Raw genomic sequence first — 20630 nt, forward strand, 5'->3', positions numbered from 1 at the left:
TAGGGACCTTCTGTGAGGACAAACTTTGAGGCGAGGGCCACGTGTCTCAAGGTCCTGCAATCCCATCCACCGCTGCGTTCCAAGCATGAGCTATTGTTAGACCGGTCAGGGGATGAGATCATGGAGCTGAGATCAGGGCTTATGGAAATTACCTTACGGTGGCTGACGGCCAACACGCCCCATTAGTATCAATAACTAGCAGCGGAGGGGCAGTCAGCCCAGAAGAGGAGGTTTACCCACATGCAATCTCCAGTCTGGGAGGAATTCCTTGAGCCAGTTCAGATTTAACAGAACCCAAGCCCAGCTCCCACCACAAAACAAAGGAGAAAATCAGAAGCTGGGAAAGAGTTTCCATGACTCTCCTTGTGGAGTCTCCGGTGAGGAGGCTTCCTCTGCTGTTAGTCTTCCTCAATCCCCCACCCCCACCCACATAGCAGGCCTGATTTCCTTTCCATATGCAGAAAAAGACATGGACATGGCGGACGCTACTGCAGCGTGTACTGGGACGGTTCGCACGGCTCAGTGTCCTGGGGGAGTAGCCTAAATTGGAGGATTTTATCAGGAGGGGAAAGAAGGATAAAAACATGGTTTTCTCTAAAAACTTACAAGGAGTAAGAGTATCGCCTTTCAGTAGATCGCTTCACGAATAGTGCTTGAGTTAGAAAGTAACTGGACAATCAGGATTAGAGGAGCTGCTGAAAGGTGAAATAGCAAAGGAACTGCCATCAGAAAGGGCCGACAGCCCTACTGGCCTGGGGCAGGAATCTTCCTTGAAATACCCCTGACTTTAAGTTACACGATTTATCATAGTAACTACCAAAACACTGTTCACAGAACACAGAGACAAGTTCTAAGCATCAATTGGCTTGGTTGACCTACAGTGTCAATATCACATGTACGTTTTAAAAATAAGGTCAGCTCCCTATGGCTAGGTCAATGGTTTTCTTGGGCAAAAATACTCTCTATTAAAAGATATCATCTGTCAGCTTCTTCACTTCCTGGGACATGAAACGGAAAGTGAGAACCTGACTTCTTTTTCTTTAGCTTCTTCACTTCGGCTATAGTCACACTGGTGACCAAATGCGACGCCACAATACTGAAAATTACTACTCCCTGTTTGCAGTTAATGCTTTTCACTGGACTTGTCTGCGTCTCACTCGCAATAGGGGGCCCAAGGGCACCGCCCTTTGAATACTGGCGGAATCAAGTGACACAAGTCCTCAAGGAGCAGGAGCAGGCTTTGCAATGGTTATCAAAGACAGTTGCTCTTTTACAGTTCTATTTTCCTCTTCGACATGGAAAGACACCGCACCACACGATCTGGCTGTCGTTTTGACCAAAACCAAACAAAAAACAGCGGGTTAGGTTACAGTCCTCCTGGGCCAACCATGATTTCAGTAAAACAATGCGCTGCTCATAAGTGACATTTACATAATATAATCATGACTCATGGCAAAGCAACTTTAATTTCTTTAAAAATTACAAACAACCACAACACACTTACAGGTCTTTGGCAAATGTGATGGCTAAAGAGAAAACACCGTCTCTGAGATGAGGCACTGACTGACTTCCGAATGAAAACCAAGCCCCCAAGCAGCTCCATCGCTACCTTTCAAAGGTCAGGTAGGCAGCAAATGAGACGGCGCTTTCCGAGGCATTCGGCGGAGGGGTGGGTCTGCCCCAGCTCCTTCCTCACAAGAGGGCAGCTCCCACCCAGCCCTGTCTTCTCCTGCAACAAGTCCTTCCTGACTCACACGCCTTGTCTTTCTCCCGCGGTTAACCGTAGTCTGTGCCTGCCACCCTACCTGGTGACGACCTTTGGACACTGACTCTGGTTCTTCTACTTGGATGTCGCATCCGACAGCTTGATGTGGAGGGGGAGCTGCCTCCACCGTCCCGACTGGGCCACCGCAGCTGAGGTCTGAGGTCAGCAACATTCTCTGAGAAGGAGGCTGGGAACTGGGTGGCTCTCTCCCAGCCCCTCGTCAGAAAACACTCCTTCCTGTCTCTTGCTCACCTGCAGGCCCACAGGGCACCTGGTCAACCTCACCATCTCGGTGACTATGGTAACATCGAAGAAGGTGCCCCAGAGATTGGGGAACTGACCCCTTGGCTTTTCTAACCTACTGTATCATTAATTTTTTTTTAAATGCAGGCTGGCTAAATTAATCTTGCAGCAAGGGGTAGGGAGGCATTCTTTCTGTTTACATACGTTGCTCACAGGAAGGCAATGCTTTGCGCACGTGACACAGGCATTACCAGGCTACTCGGTGCACCTTCCTTTTACCTCCTTTTGCCTTTTCCACACCGCACCTTTTCCACACCCCAAGTATTCCCTTCCCATTTCTATTCTAAAATCCCCAGACCTGACCCCTGTGTTCTCTCGCCCACAGTGCACTGAGAGAAGACACAGTGGTGACTAAGCATTTCACCCTTGGACAGGAGCCTTTTGAGGGAACCTAGCTCCTGTAAAACCCTACTCCATCTCTTGTCATCCTGACTGACACACAAGTACTAAAGGCCTGGGTCCATATTTGTGAGCAGTATGTTTATTCAGTCTGATCCAAAGAGTCCTGCACTGTCGAATTTATTTTACTTTATATCACAAAGTCACACTGGTCTAACGCAACACTCCAGATTCTAATCTTTCCCCTTCCTGTAGAAGTCCATTTCTTTCCTTACTGTTTTATTGGAAGTTCCACTGAAACCTCTTGCAAGTTATCTCTAACACAGTGAGTTAGACTGCTTTCTGGCCCTCTTCCATGCTATCGCATGGCCTCTAACAACCCAGAAAACAAAGGAGGGTGTAGATTCCAAAGTCAGACCATCCTGGTTCCAAAGCCCAGTTTTGCTCCTTATTAATCAGGCACTGTAATACAGTGAATTATTTATTTTGGCTCTTCTAGCCATTGCTTTTGTTACTCCCACCACATGACGTCATTTTCCTGATGGATCAAGGTACAAACCGGAGGAAGATACTCATTGGATTATACGATTCCGCTGTGAATGATGACTAAGAAGAGTTTGTTGTGATTGCCATCCTTTTAGGTATAAAAGAGAAGGGGGAAATTCACTGCCATCAAGAGAACGGAGACAAGAGTGAAGCACAGTCTTTGAACCTCAAGACCCTTGCACATTAAACCTCCTTGATCCAGGAGACAACTTTAGACATCAGAAGAACAGTAGAAGAGCAGCAGCAGTAGAACCAGGAATCAGAGCACGACACAGAGACAGAGAATGGACTTCCAGCCCACAGAGCAAGTAAAGCTCAGCGCTTTGGGGCAGGAGGCTAGTTGTGAAGTAGAGTGCTTCAGGGCACTTAGTTGTAGGAGACTGGGTTTTGCTGATGCGCAGATTTGGAGCTGAGTGCCTTCGGGTGGAGGCTTACAGTGGAGTAGCATGCCATTTGGGCACTTATTGGCAACCCTAAAAGAGCTTTGAAATTGTTTGAGCAGGACAGAAGCCAGACTAGGAAGCTGAGAGCCAAGAGTCCTGTCTGTGGATACAGCAGAGAAGAAACTGTCTGACCAACTGTATCCTAAGTATTTCTCATCTAAATTGTAACCTGTTAACTTCCCTAATAAACCTTATTATCATGAGCATGATCTAAGTTCTATGTGGTAATTGCAATGAATTATCAAACCCAGCTGAAATCAGTGCTGAAGGAGAGAAAGCAAGCACTCACAGGTACATTTGAAATTGGCCTATGGGCATTTATAGAGGTCTAGACAAAGACATGTACATATGCAAATATATATGAAGATGGGGAAATAGATCTATGTGCCTATATTTATAGGTTTAGTATTAAGGTGGCAGAAGGACATTGGGCTTCCACTCAAGTACTCCCTCAATGCAAGAATACTTTCTTCTATTAAATTGGCATTCTATGATGCTCACCCTCCCGACACAACCACTGAAGCCAAAGCGGGTGAATAAGAAAATGTGGTGAAGAAAGCTGATTGTGCCTGGCTATCAAAAGATATAGTGTCTGGGTCTTAAAGGCTTGAAGATAAACAAACGGCCATCTAGCTCAGAAGCAACAAAGCCCACATGGAAGAACATACCAGCCTGTGTGATCACAAGGTGCCAAAGGGATCAGTTATCAGGCATCAAAGAACGAAAAATCATATCACTGGCTGCACACCTCCATGACACAATCGCTGAGGACAAATGGGTGCATAAGCAAATGTGGCGAAGGAAGCTGATAGTGCCCAGCTATCAAAAGAGATAGCATCCTGGGTCTTAAAGGCTTGAAGGTAAACAAGCAGCCATCTAGTTCAGAAGCAACAAAGCCCACATGGAAGAAGCACACCAGCCTGTGTGATCATGAGGTGTTGAAGGGATCAAGTATAAGGCATCATCAGAACAAAAAACTCTTACTATAGTGAATGAAGGGGTAAGTGCAGAGTAGAGACCCAAAGTCCATTTGTCGGCCACTGGAGAGCCCCTTGTAGAGGGGTTTAAGGGAGGAGATGAGTCAGTCAGGGTGCAATGTAGCACCAATAAAGAATACAGCTTTCCTCTAGTTCCTAAATGCTTCCTCCCCGCCCGCGCCCCTCACCCCGCTACTATCATGATCCAAATTCTACCTTGCAAGTCTGAATAGAGTGGAGGTTGTACACTGGTGCAAATAGGAGCTGGAGGCACAGGGAAGCCAGGGTGGATGATACCTCCAGGACCAGGGGTGTGAGTGGCGATACTGGGAGGGTAGAGGGAGAGCGGGTTGGAAAGAGGGATGGACAACAGAAAAGGGGGTGAAGGGAGATGTTGGATAGGGCAAGATATGACAAAATAATAATTTATAAATTATCAAGGGTTCATGAGGAAGGGGGGAGTGGGGGGGGAGGGGAAAAAAGAGGAGCTGATGCCAAGGGCTTAAGTGGAGAGCAAATGCTTTGGAAATGATGAGGGCAATGAATGTACAGATGTGCTTTACACAATTGTTGTAAGTATGGATTGTGATAAGAGTTGTATGAGCCCCTAATAAAATGTTTTTAAAAAAAGTAACTGTCTAGAAAAGAATAAAGGCAACATATGTAAAAAAATTTCACAAAATAGAGCTTAGTTTCTTTTTTAAATAAAAATACATGTATTAGTACAAGAAAAATAACTACTATGTACATAAGCTTTTTAATAAGTTGGGTTTTAATGCATATTTTCAAATATGCCATAATGTATTAAGCATATTGTTCATCTGTCTTCCAATTCGCGTATATAAATTAACCAATCTCAAAAAATAAAATAAAATTGCCCTATGCCTCAGTTTCCTCATTATAAAATGGCAATCTAACAGTACACGTATCTCATACCGGTATTTGTAAGAATTTAATAACTATATTGTAAAGCATTTTAATGAGCTTAGTTATTAGCATTATTGCAAAGCATCTATTTTGGTGTGATCCTTTCATCTAGTTTTCTTCATTGTGTAGACTTGCTTATCCTAAATTTTCTGCAATAAGGAAACTGAGGCATAGGGCAATTTTACACTTACCGAGTCTTCCACTGTTAATGGTGGGAAGGTTAGCAGAAAAGCACAGTAACCTGCCTCTATCTTGCATCTAACCTAGTCCTGCATCTAACCTAGTCCCTGGGAGGAATCTAGGAAGATGGGAGGACAAAGAAGGACAAGAAGGGTAGGGCGGGGGGAGGTGGAGAAGCAAGGAGAGAGGAGAAGAAAGAACTTGGGAGTTGGAAAATGTTGAACCAGACTTTTCTTAAATGGTACTGCACAAGGAGCATACAGTCCGCAAAGCCTGTAAACAAATAAGCTCAAGAGCACACAGCTTTGGGGGTTTATTTTCCCTAAAGGTCCCCTAATAAGGAAGTACAAAACCGAAACTATAACTCTGGGTGTTTGGTTTTGGGGATGTTTCAGGAACTAAAAGTTACATCAGCAACATTTTCTCAGAACATTTCATTTTCTCTTGGGTACGGATACTAAGAAGGTGGCCTTGGAGACCGAGCCCAGATCTCAGTCCTGTCACGCACTTGCTCTGTCACTGGAGACAGGTGAGTTGACTTTACTGTGCCTTCATTTCCCCATCTGTAAAAATGAGGCTGAAACTAATACTGATGGTGGCTATTCAGGGAGAAACTAGATGAAAGTACCTAGAGCATACCTAGCACCTGGGAAGTGCCCGATTCCTTAGCAGCACCGTTCTCGAGTTGCAGAAGACAAAGCATGTGAGTGTCTGTAACATGGTATCTACCGCCCCATGAGTCAGAGTCCAAACATCACCAGGGTGGAATTGTTTGAGGAGCTGCTAGACTCTCCCCACACACACGTTCCTCCCAGCCCGCCCCACACAACACTTGTAAAGGTTCACGTACAGGATTGTCTTCCCCATTCATTTCTTTTTTGTTTGTTTGTTTCCCGACGGTTCAACCATATCAAGAGGAGGTATACAACCTAAACCACAACCAATTTAAGAACATTTCCCTTTCCCCCATCTTCATTGTTATTCGTGTCATCTTTTTTTCTTTTGACATTTTGGGGAAAATATACACAGCGAAACATTCACCAATTCAACAGCGTCTGCATGTAGAGCTCGGTGCCACCGTCAAGACCCTTGGCTGAACAGTGACTTTCTTGAGAGGAAAGGCTCAGGCTTCCTGTCAGGACTGGCCCTGGCGCACAAAGACCATCCCAAGAATGTCTGCTGAATCAATGAACACTTCATGCTTTACGCTTTTAAGGAGTGGGAAGGTTCGGGGTCTTTAGACACTGGCAGCCCTGCAGAAAGCTAGTCGTGGGCCAGGCACCACTACTGCCAGCCTCTCCGCAGTAAACAGAGAGAGACCCCGGAGCTGGCGTCACAGGGTCCCACGGCTGCATTCCGAGCCCATCTCAGCACCCTCCATCCCACCACCACATGCCAGAGACAAAGTCTGTTTGAAATGCAGTCCACAGAACATTCCTTGAACACATACAGGAGAAAGCTTAATTAAGTTATGTTTCTAAAATGCTTACCTTGCCTCATAAATGAGAGGGCCTTTTCTCTCAAATTTTCCGTCAGTTGTTTCTTTTTAGTCAAATAATCCAAAACATAAATATTTGGAGCAAAATTTATCATGTTCTGTTCCCCACAACCATAAGGCATCCTAATCAATGAAGCTAAGCCATTGATAGAAGAACCAAGAATATCTCCTGAAAGTACAAGACATTCAATTAATTCAGTCAGTATCCCACTAACTGTTACCTGCGAGTGGCAAAAAGACAAGGAAATAGCAACTTATCCCAAATGAATGGGTACAAAAGGTTCCTGTAATCTAAGCAGTCCCTAGATCAGTGGTTCGCAACCTTCCTAATGCCGCGGCCCTTTCATACAGTTCCTCCTGCTGTGGTGACACCCCAACCATAACATTATTTTCATTGCTACTTCATAACTGCCATTTTGCTACTGTTCTGAATCGGGTGACCCCTGTGAAAGGGTCGTAGGACCCCCAAAGGGGTTGCAACCCACAGGTTGAGAACCGCTGCCCTAGATGATGAATGAGTGCCATTTAGACGTCCATATTCTTTTCCCATTTCAGACCTGGGAGCATCTGTACTGAGACACTCAGAACAATAACTGGCGGCAGTCAGCTATCCACCTTTGCAAACGGCTTGTGATGGTTGTCCATTCTGGCCTGCAGCGTCCTCTGCTGGCTTTTGGAACACCTTCTCCCCTAGCCTCCTGTCGCACTGATCTTAAGTCCAAACTACACATAAATTGGAACAATTGCATAAAGTTCATACCTATCCATATTCTAACACGGTGGCTTAAGACACTAAGTAAAACTCCAGGGATATAGGGGCTGAGTTCTAATTTGGACCTTGCTGCTGCTGAGTTGCAAGCATAAGAAGTGTCCTACTTTGTAGTTTACTTTGAAAACTCACACTCTCCCAAGTCCAAATACCTAATGAAAATATCCACACACTGCGTACCCAGGAGAGGAAGCCCTGTTTCCTAGGAGCAGGTTTCAGCCACACTCACTTATAGGGACTGTACGGTTAGATGTTCGCAGAGAGAAATCAACGAGGCTGTAATAGTACTGCTGCAGGTTTGTAATACTCAAAGTAGACTCTCAAAAACTCAAAGTATCTATTATCCATACATTGTGGGCTACAAGTCAATAGATTTGCATAAAATAAACATGTGAACACAGCCTTAGAAAATCATGTCTTTACATCAAGTTCTCAAGGTTTTTTAGTGACCCTAGATGGACTCATTCTCATGTAAAGGGTTGTTGTATACCTTTACACTTCCAGACTTCCTCCCCCAGTGCATGTTCACAGGCGCATGTACATGGGTGGACACATGTGTCCGTGTGTATTTCATCTGCCAGTGTGTGCTGCACCTCCCAGCACCTCAACTTTGTGGAAAATACTTCTTTAAAAAACCAACTAACGCCATTATCATCCAGTTGCTCCTGAGCGACGGCGGCCCTAGGGGCATGGCATAGCTGTCGCTGCCAAAGCTGTCGTGGCTACAGAGTCAGCCTGCCACTGCGAACTGGCCGTGTGTGGGTTAGCAGTCAAGTGACTAAAGACTTCACCTTCTGGCCTCTAGGGAGGTGCTTAGGCAGAAAGCATGCACCTACATAGAGAACGTCTTTCATTCTTTTTAAGAATTAACCCTAAGGTTCCACATAAAGTCCTCCATACAGGGACTTGGGATGTTTAGGGTTACAATACAAAAAATAATTACCTCTGCAGATGAAATGTAAATTAATTTAGGGGGGGTGCCTAGATGCTGATACCTAAGGACCTGATATGCTATTTAGATATCATTAAAGCATTTCCTTCAGTTATGTGTGAAGCACGATTATCTAAGGAACTGTGTGGGGGTTATGTTTACTCGTCGATCAATAGATCTTTTAGGTCACCTGAAGGTGACCAGGAACGGGTGACGAAAGTAGTGGATCGCTTCCTCCAGCAACGTCCACTCGTGTCCTGTGCAGAAGTGGGTTAGGCAATTATCGGATCCACTCGTGGAGGTCGTTTGTTTTTCTATGTATATGCCCTAGTTATCCGCCATGATATTCTGATTTAATGGCGTTTTTATAAATCATCTGATTTAGTGGGTTTTAAGTAGAACCTAGGCGTGTGTGTTGTCACGAAGGTCCATGGAAGATTCTGAGTACTCACTGGCGATGGAGAAACAGAAACCAGAAGCTCTGCTCTGAGGGAGAGCCCCTCCTACCTGCCACATTATAGTCTGGACCTTGCTACTCAAAGTGTAGCAAGTACCAGAACCATAAGCATCACCTGGGAACTTATTATAAAAGCAGAATACCAAGACAGCCCCCCACACCCAGCCCTACTGAGCCAGAACCTGCTTTTTAATGAGATTTTCACATTGAAGACTGAGAAGAATTAATCCAGGAACTCCTCATATTTTGATACTCTTTCAATCAAAGGCTATATCAAAGTTTATACCTGCAATCAGCAGGTATAAATGAAAGATTTTTTTTAACTCTTCTCATTAGAACTTAAAAAGAAAAAAAGTGAAAAAGAAAATGCATGTACAAGTGGATGAAAATTACGTATTGCATATTACTGTAAACAAATAAAATTGCAGAGTGACCACATTATTCTTACCAATCGCAGTGACCTGAACTCTTTCACTACCACTCACTGTCTCCGGAGGGAAGGAGAAACCCAAAGTTTTCGGGGTATTTTTCAGTTTGTTGTCGGTCAAGTCTAATAAGATGGATTGTGAATATGATTTTTCTATTCCTTCAGCCTGTCAAAAACAAGGAAAACAATTAGCCTGGTTTCTACTAGCCTAGTTACAGAGCTATCTATAGTTCTGAGAGCAAGCAAGCTGTGCCTGAATTTGGTGTATAGATAGGTTAAAAAAAAAAACCCACTGCCACTGAGCCAACTCACTGGGCAGAGCAAAACAGTCCCTGTGACTTTCTGAGACTGTCACTGTTTATGGGAGTTTAAAGGTCCCGTCTTTCTCCTGTAGCTAGAAAGGAACTTATCATTTCTTGATTCTTAATTCAAATTTGCTGATTTGTTTTTTAGTTAGACAGAACCTTTCATGAACTAGCAGTGCAAATGACAGAGAGGAAGATAAAGAGTGATGAAGAAGAGTGTTGGGGTGGGTTCCATTATTATCCAGAGGGACGAAATGCCCTGCCCCAAATCGCAGTTGTCAGAGCTGGGATTCGAACCAGGGGCTAGCTCGCTGCCAAACCCAAATCTTCATCCATTATGTTGAACTACCTTTTACGCAAAACGCCTTCTTTGGAACGCCCTGAAAAGTGTCTTCTACCTGCACTGAGGAGTCTCAAAATGTTTACTCTACATATTAATGTGAGCATAATGTAGTCAGATTCCATGAATGCTGTTTGTAAAGGACTAGAAAAGAGATCTGTTTTATAATCATACTCTGATTAAATTTAGCAGGGAATTTGTCAATTGTTTCTAAAACTCCTTCAGATAAGGGAACTTCAAAAGGTTCCGAAAGTTCTAGTGAATTTTGCTCCCCAAAATCATTTTATTAGGACAAGATTCAGACAGCCCATCATGCAGCAGTGCACTTATGTGAAGCAGAGCTGTGCAGTGGCTGTCCCAATCCTTGTCAAAGTCATCTCGCCCTCCTTGCACTCCTTGGTCTCGGCTCCCTACCACGCCTCCCTTCTCTGCTGAACCCCCCAGGAACCCTAATTCTAGTTATTGTCTCTGTAGATTCACTCTTTTATCTGTTAATCCCATTGTTCCAAAACCTTTATGAAGCTCTCCCTTCGATGACGTGTATCTGCAAACAGATGAGAGAACCATGATGTATTACCAAGAAGATGGGAGAGACACTCCACTAGGTCTTCTCAGTAAATTTAACCTAAAAGAAAACCACCTTTTGCTTCCTTGTTCAATTATGTATTTCACTGGGTTTATTTAAGATTTCAAAGATGTACCTTTACTAAAATCTTCTGGGTGATCGCATCAGAAGTCGTGGGTGAGATTGCTTTGACTGTGATAGGAATTTCTCCCAGGTGTGTTGGTTTGATTGGGAAAATTACAGTTGTTCCATCCTCTTGGGGAACCAGTGTGGTCTGCTGGAGCCGTGTGGCATTTACTTCATTTGAAGAAACTAGAATTTCAAATTTGTCACTTTCTTCGATGACTACTTTAACCTAGAAGAAGAAAAGGTACCATAGGTTTTACAGAATAAGTGCTTCCACTAAAATGTTGCCTGATCACCACTTGAATGCTACTGAGACTGTGAGGTCCAAGAGTAGCAAAAAACGAGACGAGATGCAGCCAGTGAGAGGGGAAAATGGTTACCAAGGGGGAAAAGTACGTCTTTCATATTCCATTGTGGAATATTTAGGGATAGGGAACCCTTCGGTTCCATTTCTAGCCTTTCCACTAATATTACATTTTCTCTCAGGCTCCTATGGATGATTACAGCAACGATATCTCAAATATTGTTATTGCCACAGCCTGATTTAACTCTGTCATCCTGAGATGCTGATCCCATTAGAAAAACCAGAGACAAACAGGCTGAAATGTTATTACATTCCTTGAGAAGGTCTGCTAAAATGATTCCTAAGAAAGTATGACTCAAACATTAGTCCTGAGCTGTATCTTGGCTGTGAACTTTTATAAATTAGGACAAGGTTGCTAGTCTCATCAATAATTGCCTTTCTCTAGACATTTAACACTTTATGAATTATTTTAATAGCTATCTTAATTTTCTCACATGGTCCTCAAATACATATTATAGCGATCATAACTGTGACTCCCATTTCACAGCTGGAGAAATGGAGATGACATTTCTGCTGGTCAGTAGTAGAGCTGAAAACCAGATCCTGGTTCTCTGACTTTACATGTTACTGTTCTTTATATGGTACTGTGTGGGTTTGATTTAAATAATAATAACTAAAATATTAGACAATTTACTTTATCGGCATAGCGCTTAAAGAGATTCTGGCATTTTTATTTAATAGAATCAATTACCGATCTCTACCAAAGGAAGCATTTGGTTAACCCTGATAGGGGCACCAGCCAGACCCCTGACTTCCAGGGAAATAGATTGTAGCAAAGACAAAAGGAATATGACTCAAACAACAAATCTTTGACAGTATAACATACTACATAAACCTGGGGCCAACCAGCAGTACAGAACCGGTGAGAAACCCCTGGAAATCCATCTTCTGACGCAGGTCTTGCAGGGGACAGATTTGGACACTGGCCGCAGTGTGCCCAGGCGGTGATCAAGCTGCAATGATGCGAGTTGGGGGGTGAGGGGAGAAGGTGCACAGAGGCGGGACAGAGAAATGCACGCCCCGGAGAGGGTAAGGGAGTAACATAAATAAAAACGAAGACCCAGGGCTGACAATTACACGAGAATTAACTTAGACATGCCAATCATATCCGTAGACATAATGAACTGGTTAGATTACTGACAAAGCAAGTCTATTTTCAACCTCCCAGAAATGCATAAAATGCTTTCATGCCCATCCATCCAACCACTACACAGCTCAGTCCCTACACAACCAAAACCAAACCAAATTTACTGCCACTGAGTCAAAGCTGCCTCAGAGCCCTCTGTGGGTTTCCAAAACTGTAACTGTTATGGGAGTAGAAAACCCAGACTTTCTCCCCCAGAGCTAATGGTGGTTTCAAACTGGCGACCATGCAGATCACAGCCCAATTACTAACCATTACACCACCAGGGCTCCTTAACCCTGACATGAGAAAATATAAATTATTAACAAAAGCTTCGATATATTACCTCCATGGCTTCTTTCAAATAATTGAATATAGTGACTTCCAAAGCAAATGCTTCACCTCGAATAACCGAGTAGGGGAGATTCAAAAAAATAAAAAATGGTTGGAAGGCTTGCAGCTGGAAAAACACAAGAGGACAGTGTCATGCAGGTCAAAATGCTTCACCTTTTATGCAGTCAAAAATAATCCTCGCCAAACCTGGGAAGCCCATTACTTCACCTAGAAATGCCCACTTTCCTATAAAAAGAAAAGAGGAGTTTGTCCTAACGAAATAATAATAAATTGAGTGTAATGATAAGGGCTACATTTTATTATGTGCCCACTGTAGACAAGGTACCGTATAGAATCATCTCATTTAATGGTTGCAGGCCTGTGGGCCAGGTCTGTGCTCCTATTTTAAAGAAAATAAAACTGAAGCTCGGAGGTCTCTGTCACGTGTGTAAGGCCACACGGCTGATATGTCAAGAGCCGGGCCAAGGTTCTTGCTACTAAGCTATGCGGAGTTTCTACAGTTCACTGTTGCTACGACAATCTGTTTCAGAAAGAGGGTTTCGGGTTTGTATCCCACCCCTGCTAGGATCAGGTTACTTAAAATAATAAAATAGAATTTGAAAAGAGAGAGAAAGTTTCAAATCTGACAGAGATGAGAGCCACGATGTAAGGCACTCTAAACCAGGAGCTATTTCGTTTGACCAGCTTAGGAGACAATATGCAATACAATTTAACCAAAGAGCTGTGGGTGAATTTCTACTAAGCAGAAATCTCAAGATGGTCTATGCCTCCTTGGAGGGGGCTGGCTGAAAGCACACTTTCTCTTTGGGACTTTGGAAGTTCTTGGATAATAAACTTTTCTATTCAAATATAAAACGGGTACACTCAGTAGGTTAATGCAGAAGGGCAAAATGAAAGAATCTCAAACTGTGGTCAGCATTCTATGCAATCTCGTTTTTCTTTTTAATCCAAGGAAGGGTTGACATTTTCTTAAGTTTACATACAGTCCTGAATCAACTACCTCCACGGGAGCATTGGTCAGTCCAAGACCGAGGTCCTCCGAGATCACAAACGCTGTGGCCACCCAAGAAGTGATAGTATCAGGTACAGTAACTTCAAATTCCTGGTAAATTTTGGAACTGAAATCAAGATAAACCAAAAACTAAATAAATAAATGATAAAACTAACTCCAATGCTTTTCAAAACAAATCAACATCGCTTATAACCTTTGTGGGAGAATCTTAATTTTCTAACCAATTTATAGATCTAAATTTAAAGCTATTACAAATAAATAAGTGTGAAACAGTAGATCCCAAGGTTTTGAAATTGAGGTCAAAATACTGTAGACTGTATCATATCCCAAGAAAATCTTTCAGCGGCAAGTTAACATTTTCAGGATGAGCATTTTTACAAAGTCCACGTCAAGGCCTACAGTCAAAGTGAATGCCAATGGTTCCTCTGACTTCACAGAAGTCCTTCCCCCGCGGTGTACCTGTCAGAGTCATTAGGTTTGTTTGGTTTGGTTTTTCAGGTTTGACTTTTGGTTTGTTTTCTTAAATGCAGGCAGTTCCCTGGTTAGAAACACATTCTCTTCCTCAAACTGAATCTGCACATCGGTCAGAATGGCAATGCACAGTTCATCTGACATCAGTCTGTCTTAACATGTGGCAGACCATGTCCTTTTCTACGTATACAAACCACGGGGGAAACCACCTGCAGATACAGATATGCCCTGCTTTTTGAAGGTTTGCTTTATGCCCCTTCCCTTTTACATCAGACCTGTATCCTATCTGTTTTCACAAACTGAAAGTAACCTGAAGAGATTATTCACCTTTCAAAAACACAAAGGTGGGAACTAACTAGCAGTCAGCATGTTTTGCAGTGAGCCCTGAAGGAAGCCACACGCATCGTGAGCAGCCAGAGCACCACCAAGCTCCTTCCTCGACAAGTACACCCAGCATCTCAGCACCAAAGCACCCTAACTTTGCGCTGTGTCTGAACACCCTAAGTCCTATGTGCTATTTTGACGTGATTTGGCAGGTGATTTTTTTGGTCTGGGCATGCTCAAAAATGCTTCCCATACAACTATGAGGGGTGATTCCTCCTTCATTTGATGCCACTCTGGTTTGCATGAGAGTTCCCAGAAGCACCCAGCTGCCCGATAGCAGGGTGCCGGTACACTGAACCATCTTTAACAAATAATAATAGTATTTTGGTGTGTTCATTAAAAAACATCTGTTTATTATTATAAACCACTGGCTGCACCTTGAATCTGTAATATAACATAATACCATAAGAAACTTTGCGAGGCAGGTTTGTAACTACAGACTGCATCTAAGTCAGGTATTCGTGAGCCCGGCACTGCCTGGACTGTGTGCATGTCGTGATTCACTGGGCAAGCAGCACACAGCTGAATTCTTCTGCCCACCCATGTCCCTTCTCCCTGCAGCTCAAGGGGAGGGGGCTGATGAGGAGCAAGATTCATTTAAAAGGACTGCCACCAGGTAGCAGGAAGTAATTCTGAGGGCTTTCCAACACAAGGCAACAAATAAACTGTAGACCTTTTTCTCCCTCAGAAACCATGAGACTTTAATGAAAAGTCGCCTTTCATCGGAAAAAGACCAGAGCCTGAGACCATGGGTGCAGTTAATGTCGTTTCCCCATTGACAACACCTCCTCCGCCACAATTGGCATGTGGCTCTGTTCAATAATACATCAAAATATGGCAAATACCCTTCTGAATTAAAACAAACCTTCATTGTCTACTTAGGTCTTGAGCAAACTGTATTTGCACATTAACGTGAAAGAAAGAGCACACTAAACAGTAACACAGGGAAGAGGGAGCTCTGCACATGTTTACCCCATGTTGGCGTCTAGCCAGATCCAAGTCTCTGGAAAATGCTTTCTGACACGCGGACTGTTCTCGGAAGAAAGTTCCTGAGAATCCAGGACGTCGTAGCTGTCACTTTCCTCCACAAACCTCTCGGCAACCTCAGGGTTGTCATCTGAAAGGAAACATTGGCAGTTGCTGGCAGAAAAGAAGTCATTGAAGAAAGCAGAACGTAAACGTGTCCATAGAAACGCAGTGCGCTCTGCTGAGCGGCCTTCTGGGTCACCTTGTCCAGGCCCCTCATTTTAGAGGAGAAACCCTAGACCCAGGGAAAAATGCTTCTCTCCCAACAAAGAATAACTGGGAAATGACTTACAGTTCAGTCGCTAAAAGAAACTTTAAATTCAAATCATGTTTTTAAAGAGCCTACAAGCCTCCTTTGCTTCTCTTTCTAGCTCCGGGGACTGCTGCTAATTCGCTACATCAGCTGACACATTCTCATCACGGCTGATTAACTTTTTCTCACCGAAAACAATGACGCTGCCATAAACACTTGTGCACGTCCTTTTTCCCTCAGCTTTCCTCAAAGTCTAAAAGTCTCTCAAATTAAAATACAAATAACGCGCATCGTCATAAATATCAATGCTACCAAGATGAATACAGTGCCTTCACTGAGAAGTCCAGGAAGGAGGCAGATACACAGAAAATGGTAATACACCTGACATGGGTGAGGACAGACATGCATAATAGCATACCAGCCAGAGAACAGTGGGTTGTGCACAGACTCTCAATGACAAAGAGAAAACAATCAGACTAGACATTCTGTTTGGCACCATCTGTTCAGTTTCCAGATAAAGAATATCCCATGCAGGAAGGTCTATTACTTCTTCCCCCCCACCCCTTTTTAAATCATTTTATTGGGGGCTTGTACAACTCTTATCACAATGCATCCATACTTTCATTGTGTCAAGCACATTTGTACATGTGTTGCCATCATCATTCTCAAAACATTTGCTTTCTACTTGAGCCCTTGGTATCAGCTCCTCATTTTTCCCCTCCCTCTTTCCCTCACAAACCCTTGATAATTTATAAATTATTATTATTTTGTCATGTCTTACATTGTCCAACATCTCCCTTCACCCACTTTTCTGTTGTCCACCCCCAAGGGAGGGGGTTATATGTAGATCCTTTTGATCAGTTTCCCCTTTCTACCTGACCTTCCCCTTCCCCTCCTGGCATTGCTACTCTCATTATTGGTTTATCTGAGGGGGTTTATCTGTCCTGGATTCTCTGTGTTTCCAGTTCCTATCTGCACCAGTGTACATCCTCTGGTCTAGCCAGATTTGTAAGGTAGAATTGGGATCATGATAGTGGGGGAAGGGGGGAAGCATTAAAGAACTAGAGGAAAGTTGTATGTTTCATTGTTGCTATACTAAACCCTGACTGGCTCATCTCCTCCCCGTAAGGGGAGGTCCAGTTGCCTACAGATCAGTTTTGGGTCTCTACTCTGCACTGCCCCTCATTCTCCATGGTATGATTTTTTTGTTCTTTGATGCCTGATACCTAACCCATTGACACCTCGTGATAACCCAGGCTGATGTGCTTCTTCCATGTGGGCTTTGTTGCTTCTCAGCTAGATGACCACTTGTTTATCTTCAAGCCTCTAAGACCCCAGATGCCCTATCTTTTGATAGCCAGGCACCATCAGCCTTCTTAACCACATTTGCTTATGCACCCGCTTTATCTTCAGTAATTGTGTCGGGAAGGTGAGCATCATGGAATGCCAGGTTAATAGGACAAAGTGTTCTTACATGGAGGGAGTGCTTGAGTGGAGGCCCAATGTCCGTCTGCTACCTTAATACTAAATATATATATAGATCTATTTCCACAACCTCATATATAAATATGTTTACATATGTACATGCCTTTATTTAGACCTCTATAAATGCCTTTTACCTCCCAGCTCTTTCCTCTATTTCCTTTTACTTTCCTCTTGTCCTACAGCCATGCTCAGCCTTCATTTGGGTTTCAGTAATTCCTCTCGGTTACATTGCCCTTGATCAAGCCCTCCCAGGCCTCCTACACCCTCCTCGCCATCGATTTTAGATCACCTGTTGCTCCCTTGTCGCTGGGTTTGTTAACACCCACTTCCTTTCCCTCGGGGAAGTCTTTATCCCACAGGGAAGCAGGTACAAAGCCATGTTCAGGACATGAGAATGAGAAGCATTCAATGAGAACAGAAAAGTGCGGCTGGACTCAGAGTGTTCCGAGTCAAGCATCCCCTTTGAGGGTTCTAAACCCAGTGAAGGTTTTCAAATAAATTAGAAGATGACCTAGCGCGTGTTTTATCAAAATAACTCTGGCATCAGTGTGAGCAATGGCTTCGAGCTAGTGAAAAGCTGAGGCCTGGAAAAACAGTTGGGAGGCTGTTCCAGTGGCCAAGGAACAGACAGTAATGAGGGACTGAAGCCAGGGAGGCGGAAGGAAAGGAGTCTCAAGAGATGGTTTCGTTGGGCAGATATGGACCTCGAGAGGACGCCACCACAGGCCTTAGCTCACTCTTCTAACTGAATGCTGGCCTGCATCGCTAGACCAAACTGGTACTCCTACTACGCGGTATAGACTTTTTGTTTGTTGGCAGGTACCATCGAGTCGGTTCTGAATCATCGCGACCCTATGTACAACAGAACACAATGTGGGCATGGCATATGCTAGGTATATCATTAATATCACTATCTAACAAATCCACCACTTGTCTGTCAGTGTGACATACTGTGGCAGCTTGTGTATTGGAGTAATGCTGGAAGCGATGTCACTGGTATTTCAAATTCCACCTGGGTCACCCACTTGCTCCTATGTAAGTTTGGCTTGAAGCTGAAGAAAATCAAAACAATTCCAAAGAGCCAAAGTGTGACCTTGAGTCTTTTCCACCTATATTATAAGAACAGATTTGATGCACTGAACACTAATGACAGGAGAACTGGTGAGTTGTGGGATGGCATCAAGAGCATTCCCCATGAAGAAAGCAAAAGATAGGAATAAAAGAAACCATCAAAGTAGATGTCAGAAAACTCTGCAATTTGTTCTTAATTTTACAGTAGCTAAGCCAAATGGAGGAAATGATGATCTCAAAGAGCTGAACAGAAAATGTCCAAAGGCAGCTCAAGAAGATAAAGTAAAATATAATAAAATGAACACATATCACAAAATGATATGAACTAACAAAAAAGTCCAGCCTCAAGTTGCAATATTGAAAGAAGCTATTGGAAAACTATTGACTGATGCAGGGAGCATCACAAGAAGATGGGAAGAACGCACAGAGTCACGGCACCAGAAAGAATGAGGCTACTTGGGTAAATCTATTGCACAAGACTTTAAAGTGTTGAAAAGCAAAGATGTTACTTTGAGGACCAAGGTGTGCCTGACCCAAGCCATGGCACTTTCAATTGCCACATATGCATGTGAAAGTTGGGCATTGGAGAATGAAGACTGAAGAAGAACTGATGCACTTTAATTATGGTGATGGCAAAGAATATTGAAAGTAGCAAGACTGCCGGAAGAACAAACAAATCTGTCTTGGAAGAAGCACAATACAATTCTCTTTTGGGGCAAGGAAGATGGAACATCATCTTACATACTTTGGACATGTTGTCAGGAAAGACCAGTCACTGGTGAAGAACACCATGCTTGGAAAAGTAGAGGGGCAGCCAAAAAAAAAAAAAAAAAAGTCCCTGGAAAGGATGAACTGACACAGTTGCTGCAATAATTGGCTCAAAAATAAGAGCAATTGTGAGGATGGCACAGGACCAGGAAGTGTTTTGTTCTGTTGCACATAATGTCATTATGAGTTAGAACTGATTTTTTGGTAGTTATATAATCTCTTGGCATTTGAGAGGACTAAGAGTGAAGGGGTGGAGTTTAGCCTGTCAATCAGGTTGTAGCTTGATGATCTCATTTAGAGGCACTTAAGAGATCAAACAGTTTGCTGGAGGCAGGACGCAGGATCATTCCCTGGGAGACCTTGGAGACCTTGCAGTCGACAAGACACGTGGAGCTATGCTAGAGCCCTGAGCTACAGGAGCCACATAGAGACCCTGCCAGTGCTGAGATGCTTACACCACCTCTGGATCCACAAGAATTTCCACCCACTGGTCTGTGATCTTCCTGCATTCGGCGTCATTGCATGTGTTTCGTGAGTCTGAAGAGGAATTTATACATTGGTATCAGACATATGCGCTAATATCAGACTTATGGACTTGATCTGGACTGGGCTGGGATGATTTCTCAACATTCTTGTACACAAAGCTCTTTCTTATAAACATGAGTGTCTGTGGATTTGTTTCTCTTGTCTACCCAGACTAACACAGACTTGATGGCACCTAATAACAACAAAATCTATTAACTGACGAATTAACACACTGGATCTGAGTGACAAGAGAAGAAGCTGTGGTAGGCTTTTTAAATGCCGAGCACATGCTGGCCATCGTAGCTGCCTTTTCCTTTAGCCCCGAAACACCCCCGTGAGACCGCACTATTTTAGCCCTATTCTGCAGGGGAGACTTGCAGTTTCGAGAAACTAATGACTTTGCCCGGGATCATTAGGTGAGTGTTCAAAGCCAGGAGTGTCCAATGGCAAAATCCTTTCCTAACTGTGCTACAGTTCCACCTCTGAAAAAAGGACGTATCAGAATTACGAATCTGGGTTTCTGATCTGGACATCTGGACAGAGCAGATGATGATTCATGAGCAAAGTTAGAGGAGAAAGAGAAAGGTTGTGAGGGTTAGGCCATGGTTTATTAGCTCAGTTCATGACACGTGGAGTTTGAAGCATTTGTGAAGCATCAAGATTGAGAAATGGAGGGATAAGAATAAACAGCTGAGTTGTTCCAGAGTTCGGTTTAATGGGAATGATGTGATGAAAGGGCAAGGGGCTAGGAAGGAATTGTACCACATTGGTTAGTCATATGCTCCAGGCCAGATATCAGGGGGACATGAAGCCAGAAGGAGCCAATAGCCACAAGGACACAGACTGAAGAGTCAGTCAGGACACAGATGTCTGATAGACTTGGAAAAGTAAGGCAG

At 43.5% G+C, this 20630-nt stretch overlaps 1 protein-coding gene across 2 annotated transcripts in view; it reads right to left on the reverse strand.

Annotated features, from left to right (window-relative positions):
• The window catches only part of CD109 (CD109 molecule), a 186327-nt gene that overhangs the window by 23606 nt on the left and 142091 nt on the right, over positions 1-20630 (reverse strand). For both annotated transcript variants that reach the window (XM_075554889.1, XM_075554888.1), the window contains exons 19-24: positions 15579-15723; positions 13740-13857; positions 12732-12845; positions 10909-11127; positions 9584-9728; positions 6971-7147 (exon numbers count right to left, since the gene is read on the reverse strand). In XM_075554889.1, coding sequence (XP_075411004.1) covers positions 6971-7147; positions 9584-9728; positions 10909-11127; positions 12732-12845; positions 13740-13857; positions 15579-15723 — 918 coding nt within the window. The remainder of the gene's footprint in view (positions 1-6970; positions 7148-9583; positions 9729-10908; positions 11128-12731; positions 12846-13739; positions 13858-15578; positions 15724-20630) is intronic.

This window comes from Tenrec ecaudatus, chromosome 7 (genome assembly GCF_050624435.1).
Source record: "Tenrec ecaudatus isolate mTenEca1 chromosome 7, mTenEca1.hap1, whole genome shotgun sequence".
NCBI lineage: Eukaryota > Metazoa > Chordata > Mammalia > Afrosoricida > Tenrecidae > Tenrec > Tenrec ecaudatus.